This window comes from Vigna unguiculata, chromosome 3 (assembly GCF_037176805.1).
Source record: "Vigna unguiculata cultivar grain cowpea cultivar isolate G323 ecotype 2 chromosome 3, ASM3717680v1, whole genome shotgun sequence".
Taxonomy (NCBI): domain Eukaryota; kingdom Viridiplantae; phylum Streptophyta; class Magnoliopsida; order Fabales; family Fabaceae; genus Vigna; species Vigna unguiculata.
This window is the reverse complement of record NC_140794.1, coordinates 6,885,851-6,897,628: the sequence shown is the minus strand read 5'-3', so window position 1 is coordinate 6,897,628 and position 11,778 is coordinate 6,885,851. Positions and strand designations below refer to the sequence as shown.

Below are 11,778 nucleotides of genomic sequence, written 5' to 3'. Positions count from 1 at the left end.
CCTTGTGGTATGAGTAATTGCCCCATCATTGTTATTGTCTTTTGTATTTTTTACAGACTTGTGCATGGGAAATGTTGATGACTCTTGCTACTAATCAATTAGGCATTACATTTATGATGATTATGTGTTTAAGCTATGGACTTTTGATTATTAATGATAAACATGTCTTTCATTTTAATTGGTTTATTCTTTTTTTTTTAAATGAAAATTAATATCTGTGTACTAGGCAGTATAAATTATTTGCATTCTATCTTTAGCCATCCTTTTACTATGACGTTTTTAGGGTTAACTGCCCCAGGCTACTATGGGGATGGACTGCTACAAAAAAGCTCTGCAGTAGTACTCTCAACAGCTAAATGTCTTAAGTTCAATCCAATGACTTTATTGTCATGTTTGCTTTGTTACAATTTGATTGTACCGAGTTATTGTTTGTTCATAAAGACTAGAATAGGAAACCACTTCCTTTCTCTGGTATATGTAGTTATGAACTGATTGAGTTGTCTGATTTTCTATTGAAGGTTAGTGTTGTTAAGGTAAGGTAACTGCATTTAAATCATGTAAGTAATTGGTATCTTTTTGTGGATTTTACCTATTGCATGTTGTCACATTTTTGTTATGGATATTCCTAGTTTCTGTGGAACTAGTTTTAGTAAAACTAGGGGTAATAGGTTGAATTTTCTGGAAGGTTCCATTAGCATTTTGCCACATAATATTTCACTCTTTCTCCTTACTAGTGATCAGTGTTACTCACTTTATGATTGTATAGTATATTGCAACTGTTTAGCGCAATGGTGCAATATAACGGATGGCTGATGTCTTTGGTGATGTGTGCAAGTACTGAGAATTTGTACTCTTTCCTTCCACAAGTGAAATATTTTAGTTGTGTTGTTTTCTAGTATGTGGCAACTATCTAGTGCAATGGTGGGATATAATGGAGGCTGATGTCTATTGTGCACATTTATTTTAGTACTGAGAATATTTACGCTTTCCCTCCACTAGTGGAATGTTGTAGTTATGGTGATGATCGTGTGATACTCTAATTCCTGCTTGTTGCCTTGTATATTGCAATTACCTATTGCTTGGGTAGTACAGGAGTTTGATGGACCGGAAACATCTATAGTACTGGTTACCAATTAGAATGGCATTAATGGCCGTTTCCAAACGTGAAAGGAGATTTCTGGTTTCCGATTATATCTGGTTTCCACTCAAGTAGACAGGTTTCTGATTTCTGGCCCTTGGCTCTTTCTCTCCACTAGGTTTGTGTCCACTTAGATGTATAAGGCATGTCAAATACTCTGATTTCTAGTTATTGGTGCTTCTGTTTATAGGTCCTTTATAGTAATTGATCAGGAATAGGGATTAATTGCCACGGACTTGATTGATGCTGAGCTATACTGCACAAATCATCTCATACACGAGATGGTTGTAGTTTAGTTTGTTTTTTCTGAGTAAGAGAGGGATACAAAGTATAAAAAAAGAAGAGTGAGAAAGTTAAAAATGTAGTAAGTGATCTAATTGGAAAGAAAGAGAAATATATTAAATAAATGGGGTGAAAAAAGGAATGAAAAAGAAAATGAGTGGATGAATATAATTAGTTGTGGTTTACCTTCATGAATAGTTCACCAATTGGACAATGTTGAGAAATTATCAGCTTCATGAAAGGGTGGGGGGTGACGGGTTGGTTTTATTTATTTTTTTTAAAATTCCAATAATGCTCTTTGCACAAAACATAATTTCTTAACTTTTTTTCATTTCTCATCATTGACTTTATTTCTCCTGTTCCTTGCATATTGTATAGCGACAGGCTTATTGTCCCTCAAATCACATTCTGCAACTACTAAATAATGTTTTTTCAAACCAACGCATTTATCATATCTATTATTTGAGTGCTCAATCTCTTATATTGGAATGGGTTAAGCGCCAAATTATTTGGCTATTCCCCCAATGGGTTGAATCAGCTCATATTTTGAGATGTTTGAGATTTTGACGTCTCGATTTTTGAATGTCACCGTACATTTTTAGTTTTATGACTGGGAAGTTGGGGGTTGTAAGTCTTTTTTCTTTTATAAACATATTAGTATATTGATGTTTAAGAGAACACATTCTAAGTTGCAGCTGTGGTTCTTTAACTTACTGTAAAATTATGATTTGAGGCAAATGAGAGGATTCACATTTTTTTACTATTCACATGAACGAAATAGATATTTGAACCTAATTGAACAAAAAAAATTATATATTTATTATGATTGAATTATCACAATAGGGATAAAAAAAAACTACATTATTCACATTATCAGCCGTTTTACCACATCGATTACATCATATGCCAAGTTAAGTTTTCCAATTTATATTAAGGTATTGTTCTTCAAGTTAGCCTGAAGTAGTTAGACTACGCAATTATTCGCAGCAGCCACTCCTAAAAATTTAGTAGCATATACGAACACAATACATCGCTATAAGGTAGACAATGTTTCAACATTAATTCGATTTGTTGAAGGTTTAGTTTGAAGTCCTATGGCAGCAACCAAAGAAAGAATCGGACTATGCTTTCCAAAGAGAGAAAAATATGATTATTAAAAAACAGATGAATTATGCTATAGTTCCTGTCAACATAACATGTCCTAACCTCTCTGTCCCAGTCTCCATAATCTAAGACCAAAATATTTTATTCTGATTATTTGATTATTTGCACGAAAAAAGACAGTCACTTCTACATTAGGTTTCTCGATTTATTATATAGTACTTTTTATGCAAATTAATGTTTCTGCAAGAAATAACATTCAAAAGATCTTTTCACTGGACAAACTTTTGTTTCTCAACTTCTAACATTGAACCGAACGTATAATGGTACTCGATTTATTATAATACTAAGATGTTAAACATAGACATTATTAAAAGTAGAAAGTTGTTTGGTAGATGAAAGCTAGCGTGGGAAAACTGGGTTTATTTAATCAATATTCTGTCTCTGTTCCCATTTTCTTGACACGTATTTACTCTGTACAGAGTCCACTGTTACTTCACTCACTCTCTCCTCTCCATTGACTTGAATAAAAGTATAAAACCCTTTACAAGTGGCCTCGAAAAGGTACTGAAAATGACCTCACCACCACCCCTTTTGTTTTTCAATCACCTTTTTTTCTTCCTTGTAAGATTGTTATCACATATAGCTTTCGAATTTAACCTGTTCCGAGGTATTATTTTCTTTGCAACATTTACCTGGCATACCTTCCCATAAGTGTGGCATATGCACTACCCATTTATATTGATTAACAATGAAACAAGGATTCAAATCCTAAGTGAAATAGAGATTTTGCTTTGGTTACCTATTTAGATCTAAACACACTCATGATTACATAACAAACGTTAAATACCTTTTTAGTTTCTAAATTTTAATGTAAAATTATAATTCATTATCGTTCAAAACTTTAATATATTTAAATTCTCAAACTTTAAAAATAAATAAATATAATTATTTTAACTTAATTATATTAGATATTTTTGACATGTCAAATGTGTTTTTCAGTAAAACATAAACGTGTTAAATAATGCAAACAAATCAAATACTAGCATCAAAAGTATGACACGTAAAAAAAACTTTAGTTAAAATGACTCTATTCATTTTTTTAAAAGTTTTCAGATCAAAATGTATTGAAATTTTAGATAGAAACAAATTTCAATTTTACGAAGTTCAAGAACTAAAAGTATATTTAGCTCACTGACAAATATCAATAGAGATTGCTTCACACCAATTAAATTCACATTTAACATAATACTTTTTATAGCAGTAGTCTCACTCCAAGTCAGTGTTGTAAAAGGTGTACATGTAGCTCATATTATTGTACGGTTCTAAGGTTAAGGTTCACATAGTTATAGCATTTGGACCACACGTTGTGCATGTACACGCTCTAACTATTCTTTAACATATTGTGGTAAAGAGAGGACATCCAAATAAGATTGTTTCAACACAATACTTAACTTATCCTTAACGGCTAACCTGTTCAGGAACATTTTCAACTATTCAAGAACATTCTCCAACTAAAACATTGCACTTTTGGTGGAATTTTGCATCCCAAACCATAAGAAGAAATGGATTTGTTGCATAAAAGTTAGCTGTTATTTCTACTATTTTTTTAATTATTATGTTTGAAGATTGTTTAAGATACTTAAATTTTGAATTAAAATTTTAAAGGACTTTCTATATTTAAAAAATAATAATTTACAAGCTTCATACCCAAAGTATTTATGTGGAACATTACAAACATGTTGTTTCGGGTACGAGGACTGAACGTCTATCTAAACATTTGACTTGTCTCTTTTTTCTTTTCGTTCGTCTTTCGATATTCTTCTCCTTCTCCCGATTGATAGTGTAATACATGCTAATTAGACTTTGATGCTTAAGTCAGTAACAGTCCATCCATGTTTTAGTAATTAATGTTGTAATAACTACGAAGTAAAATTCCTTAACAACTTACCTTGGAGTCCTATTTATAGTTTTTTAAATGGGTTTTGGATTAGGGTTTACTTAATTGAAGTCCAATTGCTTTTTAAACTTGATTATCAACCTGTTTACCTTAATTACAAAGATCTGGTCTTTCTATAGCTGTCGCCCGACCGATGTGGTTGTGCGTGCTCACCTTCCTCGACTGTGACTTGGCGACCAAACAATCAAATGAGAATGGCAAGTTATGATCGGTGTTGTCGAGGTCGTCGATATACAGTTGCGCTCGTTTGGGAAGTGGATGGTTTACTTTCAAGGAGAATAAAAGCATCTAAGAAGGGTCTCAATGTGATTTTTAGTTAGTTGTTGAATAAGCAAATGTAGTGCGGGCGTGCTCGGTCAGCCGTCGTGGCTTGCGATCGCTTGGTTGTTGACCTCCTTGTATCACTCCGGTGAGATTGTCACATCAACTAGCCACGACTTCGAACCTAATCGTTGGATTGCAAGACAACCAACGATGTGGCTTGGGGCACGTGGCGTTGCATCAATTGGTGCTGTGTAGACTTCTTGGGCGTCGATTGACTATTGTGGGGGAATCGGTCCCTATGGTACACCTGTTAATCCGCAAGTTTTATATTGATCAACGATTAAGATTCATTTTTGGCAGTTCAAATGTAAGGAGGACCAATATGCATCCTCACCCTATATGTTGAGAATTAAAATTGACTACTCTTTCAAGAGAATCAAGAAGAAACAACTCAAGTCATGTATAATATAATTTTTTCTCCATTATGGTGTAATTTCATTTTATAAGTTATTAGAGTGGTGCAACTTAAAAAAAATCACATATGGACAAGTCGTGCCAAGTTGGCTGAACTTCATAATGAAAAAATCGTGCCAAACTGAAACGACTTCACTATAGATGATCTGAAGTCGTACCCATTAATGATGACTTCTGTAAAAAAAAAAAAAACTATCTAAAAGTGAAATCATCAAAACTTGAGACAACTTTAACTTTGTAATAAAATGAAATTACCACTGCAGTTTTGAATGAAATGAAATGAAGTTATGTCATGTTGTGATGACTTCAACTATGGAGAATTGAAGTCATTATAGGATGGTACGACTTCAATTCATTTCATTTAGAACTAGAGTCATCACAAAAAGGCACAACTTCAGTTCATTTATTCAAGAACTGAAGTGGTGCTAAAATGACATGACTTTACTCTTAGATCATTTATCACAAAAGTCGTCATAATTTGACACGACTTTAATTTATTTAAGTGAATGTTAATCCTCATTTCTCAATGTACAGGAAGATGCCTCTCTTTGAATTAAAAAGTAAATATAAACAAATATCGATGATTTCTACTTAATTGATTGTTGCAGAAAAAAATTTACTGGAAACCTCAGCATGAAGATTAAATTCACAAAAATTTTAATTCTAGAACATCACATCAACCAGTGAAGTATGTTTTGAGATGTTCAAATGAGTATTTTAGAGTTTACATAAGTTATAGTAAAATTTAGAATGAATTAATAAACAAGTATTAGTTGAGATTGGACCGGTTCAATATCTATTTTAAATAATCAATCATTAATTAATTATTCTAGTAAATGTATTACCATATACTACACCATTAGAAAAGGGCTCATCCTTTTCTTAAAAATATGAAATAAATGCAGTTAAAATATAAGATAAATGCAAGAAGAAATAAATCTTGACTAATGTTAAAGGTGCATTATATTACATTTTGGCGAGAACATCCAATTTTAAAAACAGAACATATCCAAACAAACAAAAAATAATATTTTATCTTACAAGATTATTTGGTTCCATACAATACGTTTTCTTTTAAGTTTTTGTTTATAATTAAAAACTTCAGACAGTTGTTTTTTGAATTTTTCTTGATGGAGGTTCGTGTCAGAGTAGAAAGAAAGCAGCACGAAAGCAAAATGTTCGCTTTAAGAAGGAAACCAGACCACTTCAATATTCCTTTCAGGTGGCCCCTCCAATAATTTCTTCAAATTACTTTGCATCAAATTTTTTTTTTTATATCTAAGTTTAGAAGATTTTCTTAAGAATTATTTTCATTCAATAAATCAATATCCATTTCATTGGTTGGAGGGATATTCAACTCAGTTTTATGATTTAAAAAACATACCTACAAGATGTTTGTAATTATGCCAAACCAAATCGATAACGACCCATTTGGCAGTACCATTTTGCCGTGATGCCGTGCATTGACAAGGACATATAGAAAGGTACTCAGTGTTGGGCTTTGGGGGCAACCCAAAATTATTGGTAATTATTGAATTAAAATATGATAGCAATAATAATAATATAAAAAAAAAAGATAAAAGAGAAAGCAACAAAGTCAGAGAGAGAAAAGGGTTAGGTCGGTTGTTTTTTGTTTAAAGCATGTTTGGGAAACGAAGAGAATGACGATGAAGTTAATGGGACCTGCGGCTTACAGTTGAAATGGGTGTAGCAATCACCAACCATTCCCTTTTGTCTATTTCCTCCTTTCACTTGGGATCAAAGTCTCTGTCACCATCATATTTACCTCTACTTCCACCTTCTTCTTCTTTTTCTTCTTTTTCTTCTTCCTCTTTTCCCTCTTCCTTATTGCGCTCTTCACGACCATGATCCTCTGCCTCACACTCACTCTCGGATCTCCCTCGCAGATCCCCTTTCAACGCTCACCATCATCACCACCGTTTCTCTCTTTCTCATGGATCCCTCTCCTCGTCCAGCTGTAGTAATCGATAATGGCTCCGGGTACCCTTTTCCTCCCTTTATAGCACCCACTTTTTTTTTTTTTTTTTTTTTTTTTTTTTTTTTTTCTAATCGTTATCCTGTGTTTTTTCCCTCTTTCAATATGTGGGCATCGTGTGTTTGCTGTAAAGCCCGATTCTTTTTTTTTTTTTTTTGTGACCAGAATTGTCTGTAATATTGACATTCCCGAATTGGGTTTACCTTGAATTTGGAAATGATGTTTTTTTTTTCAGGTATACTAAGATGGGGTTTGCTGGTAATGTCGAGCCATGTTTTATTATTCCGACAGTGGTTGCAGTTAATGAGTCTTTTCTGAATCAATCGAAGAACCTTTCTAAAGCCAATTGGTTGGCCCAGCACAATGCTGGAGTAATGGCGGATCTTGATTTCTTCATCGGGGATGAGGCACTTACGAAGTCGCGATGTAGTAGCACTTATAACCTCAACTACCCAGTTCAGCATGGCCAGGTTGAGAATTGGGATGCCATGGAACGCTACTGGCAGCAGTGCATATTCAACTATTTGAGGTGTGATCCGGAGGATCACTATTTTCTCTTGACCGAGAGTCCTTTGACTTCGCCTGAGAGTCGCGAGTATACTGGGGAAATCATGTTTGAGACTTTTAACGTACCTGGGCTTTACATTGCTGTGAATTCTGTGCTTGCCCTTGCAGCTGGTTACACCACATCTAAGGTTGGTAATTTATACACGGAAACCAAAAGGGAATTTATGTTGAATATTGAATTGGATGACTAATCTGAATGCTTTGCATACTTAATAATGATATCAACAGCAACAAGTTTCGTAGTTAAATAAACACAGATGGCACAGGATGTTTCATCAGCCCCTGCAATTTGACATATTTGGATGCATTCACTAAATCATGAGTAAACCGTAGTGTAGAATATGTACTGTTTTTTATTTTTTTCATTATTAATAGTACAATGATAATTTATCTGCTCCCCTCATTACGTTGAAATAAAATCTTAGGTTGGTTATGCATAATTATATTTTGAACTTAGTAGCTACCAATAAATTTTCTTTCTTACAATATCTCTCGTATTTTAAGAACACTTTCCTTTTAGGCTGATCAGAAATTCTTCTTAGTGTGAGATGACAGGAGTTGTAGTGGATGTTGGAGACGGGGCTTCTCATGTTGTACCTGTCGCAGATGGCTATGTTATTGGTAGCAGCATCAAATCAATTCCTATTGCTGGAAAGGATGTTACTCTTTTTGTGCAGAACCTCATGCGGGTAGGAAATGCTTGTGGTTATAATTAAAAGTTTATTGTGCTGGTATTGTCTCCATTTTTGAATATCTGGAAATTTCTGTAAACCTCTTGTTAAGGTCGATCATTTACATAGCTAGTGAAACTAATCATGTATAAATGGTAAATTATGGATGAAAAGTTTGTGACGCACTTATGATAGTATTATTGCTACACTTGTAGTGTTGAATAAGTAGAAATGAAATTTACTTATTTCATAATTGAGTATGGAACTTATTTGCGTATTCAGGTATAGACTTTTTGTTGAACTGACTGAGATTGAGATAAGTAATAATACATATCCAATTCTCAATCTGCAATTTTTCTAAGCCAGGTTAATGAACTGAGTTGTGTTGACGTTGCTCCATGCAGGAAAGAGGAGAGAATATTCCACCTGACGACTCTTTTGAAGTGGCACGAAAAGTGAAGGAAATGTATTGCTACACTTGCTCTGACATAGTGAAGGTTGTCTTTAGTCCAATGCTTAGTTCTTTTGAAGCGTTTGTGCTATGCCTCTGCCATTAGCATATTGAGTGTCAATTAAATCTCATTACTTTAAATTGCTTTTCTTATTGGTGAATCAAGGGATGTAGCAAATGTTATCTTTTAAACTTATTAGTTTCCTGCATAACAATGGCTCAATTTCTCTCAGGAATTTAATAAGCATGACAAAGAACCAATCAAGTATACGAGGCATTGGAGAGGCATTAAACCAAAGACAGGGGCACCATATTCTTGTGATATTGGCTACGAACGATTTCTTGGTCCTGAGGTTTGTTCTATGACTTCGCTCTATATGTTCTCAATAATGGATGCCAAACTATTTGGGAGCCGTGGATTGGATATTGATTGAATCAATTGGTAATTGGAAAAAAATTTGGGATTCCACAATATTACAGAAAGAATGCAAAATTTTATTATAGGATCCATTCTCCAAATCAGTATCACCTATGAGTTAATAATGTACAATTCAGGGAAATTTTAAAGTGCCCAGAAATTTGCCCAGTGTACCCTACAACATCACCTTCCCTCTCTGACCAACCTACTTTTTATTTTACAGAAAAGTTAATTATAATTATACTCAAACTGCTTTGAGTTAGTATCAACTGGATTTGTATTGTATTTCTATCCCTATTTCTGTTCTTCTGACTTCTCACATACACTTTCCTAATTAGGATCTTGTGTAAGATATATTTATACCTATTTGTTCTGTACCTATTTTTAGTATGATTTTTCTATTGTGAGTAACTAAACCTATCTTATGAACTAATGAATAATTAAATATATACTTTATAAGCTCCTCACTTCCTAACATTAATATCCAACATAATAGAGGGCGCTATTAAAAACGTTTTTCCACTTCTCTTCAGAAGGTCAGGCTTTTATCCACATCCATTTTTGTGTAGTAATTAAAGAGGTCAATAACTAGTGTGGCGAGGGGCAAGAAGGCTTAAGTGCAGGCAGTCTTGCTTGGGATTTGATCCTGGGATGAATGATAAATAGTCTCCATGTCTAAGAGTCTTGATATCACTCTGCAATTTCCACTGCAGTTTGTTACCTATTCTATAGTGGAATGAACAAAAATGTATAGTACCTTGATCTAATTGTTGGGATAATCCACGAGTTTAGTTTGGGTCATTATATGAACAGAATTGGTCAAATTAACGTATTTGTTTGTTTTCCCTATGATTTCTACAGATTTTCTTTAGTCCTGAGATATATGGTAGTGACTTTACTACCCCTTTGCCAGTTGTAATAGACAAGTGCATTCAGTCTGCACCAATCGACACGAGGAGATCACTGTACAAGGTAAATTACCTTATTGATATGTATATTTTAAATTTTAGTGAACCACTTTTTATCATAAAATTAGGGATTTTCTTAGGCTCAATGTTTAGCTTAGGGCATTTTTTGTTGTTGGCCAGATTGAATACAGTAGTTTCAAATGTTATATTAATCAGCCAGTCTAGCCATGTTCTTGAATGATTGAATTCTTTACCTCTTTCCTCCTTTTCCTTTTTATTTCAGAACATAGTGTTGTCTGGCGGTTCAACCATGTTCAAGGATTTTCACAAGAGATTGCAACGTGATCTAAAAACAATTGTGGATACTCGTGTCCATTTATCTGAAGCACGCTTAAATGGGGAGATAAAAGTAAGAGTTATACGTACCTTAAACCTCTTTAAATTGATGTTTATCTTCCTCTCTCATTCAGAGATGAGAAATTCTTTAATATAAACCATGATTTCACTAGCTGTTTGGACTAAACCAATCAACAACCAGTACATCGTTAGGCTGTGTTAAATAACAAAGTATTCATAGGCAGGACTGCTATATATTTATTTCTTTGGCCTTGGAATTTATTATTTTTGATATTTGGAGCCTACAGTCGCAGCCAGTGGAGGTAAATGTAGTGAGCCACCCAATTCAGAGATTTGCAGTTTGGTTTGGAGGATCAGTACTTGCATCAACTCCTGAATTTTTTACGGTACATTTCTACACTTTATTTAAGCATCCATAACTTTTTTAATGTTTCTTGAATCCTTCCGATAAATTTGAATGCAAAATTAGCCCAAGTTTTACAATCTGTGGTCGAATGTCCAGGCTTGTCATACAAAGGCAGAATATGAGGAGCATGGAGCAAGCATTTGCCGTACAAATCCTGTTTTCAAGGGAATGTATTAAAGCATTAAAGCAGAGAAAGTTGAATGAATGGATGGTTATTTTGATCCTCAATTCGCCTTCTGATCTTTCCTCCCACCTATGTTGAGGTGGTGGAAGTGATTGTAAAATATGTATATGAAGCGAACACATGCATTAGAGTTTGATTAAGTTCTGCATTTTTTGTCATTCATTGTTGGGACTCATAATTCATTTTTTAGGTAAGAAGTCAAATTCGTTTTTTATTGAATTGTAATAAGCAACAGTGCAGGTTTGGTTTTGTGTTTACCGTAATCATATAATTTTGCAATTTTTTGGTACATATTGTACAGTTTGTATTTTGTTTACTCATGATCAAAACTAGAAATACTTCTTTTGTCTCGTTAATTACTCGTGATTTGTCATGTACTTCAGGTAATGTGAAATCATTCTCCCTACACTTTTAATATAGGAAGGCTCAAAAAAGTTTTTGGTTCTCGTAAAATTGTGAATACTGTATATAATAATCCTTAATAAATTTTCTCCTGTTGTAGTTCTCGATTGAATTTTTAGTTCTGATTTTTATCCTTTGTTTTTGGTGGTTTTTTATTATTCTCAATAACTTTTTTTCCACTTTGGTTTTCCATAGTTTT

General features: G+C 33.7%; 1 protein-coding gene across 1 annotated transcript; it reads left to right on the top strand.

Annotated features, from left to right (window-relative positions):
* The first annotated feature begins 6,856 nt into the window (after positions 1 to 6,856).
* On the top strand, positions 6,857 to 11,533 carry LOC114178529 (actin-related protein 3-like). The gene is made up of 9 exons (XM_028064498.2): positions 6,857 to 7,220; positions 7,451 to 7,910; positions 8,325 to 8,471; positions 8,858 to 8,950; positions 9,138 to 9,257; positions 10,184 to 10,294; positions 10,514 to 10,639; positions 10,875 to 10,973; positions 11,090 to 11,533. Exons 1-9 carry the CDS (start codon positions 7,174 to 7,176, stop codon positions 11,168 to 11,170), a joined length of 1,284 nt encoding a protein of 427 aa, XP_027920299.1. The 5' UTR covers positions 6,857 to 7,173; the 3' UTR covers positions 11,171 to 11,533.
* Positions 11,534 to 11,778: the final 245 nt, after the last annotated feature.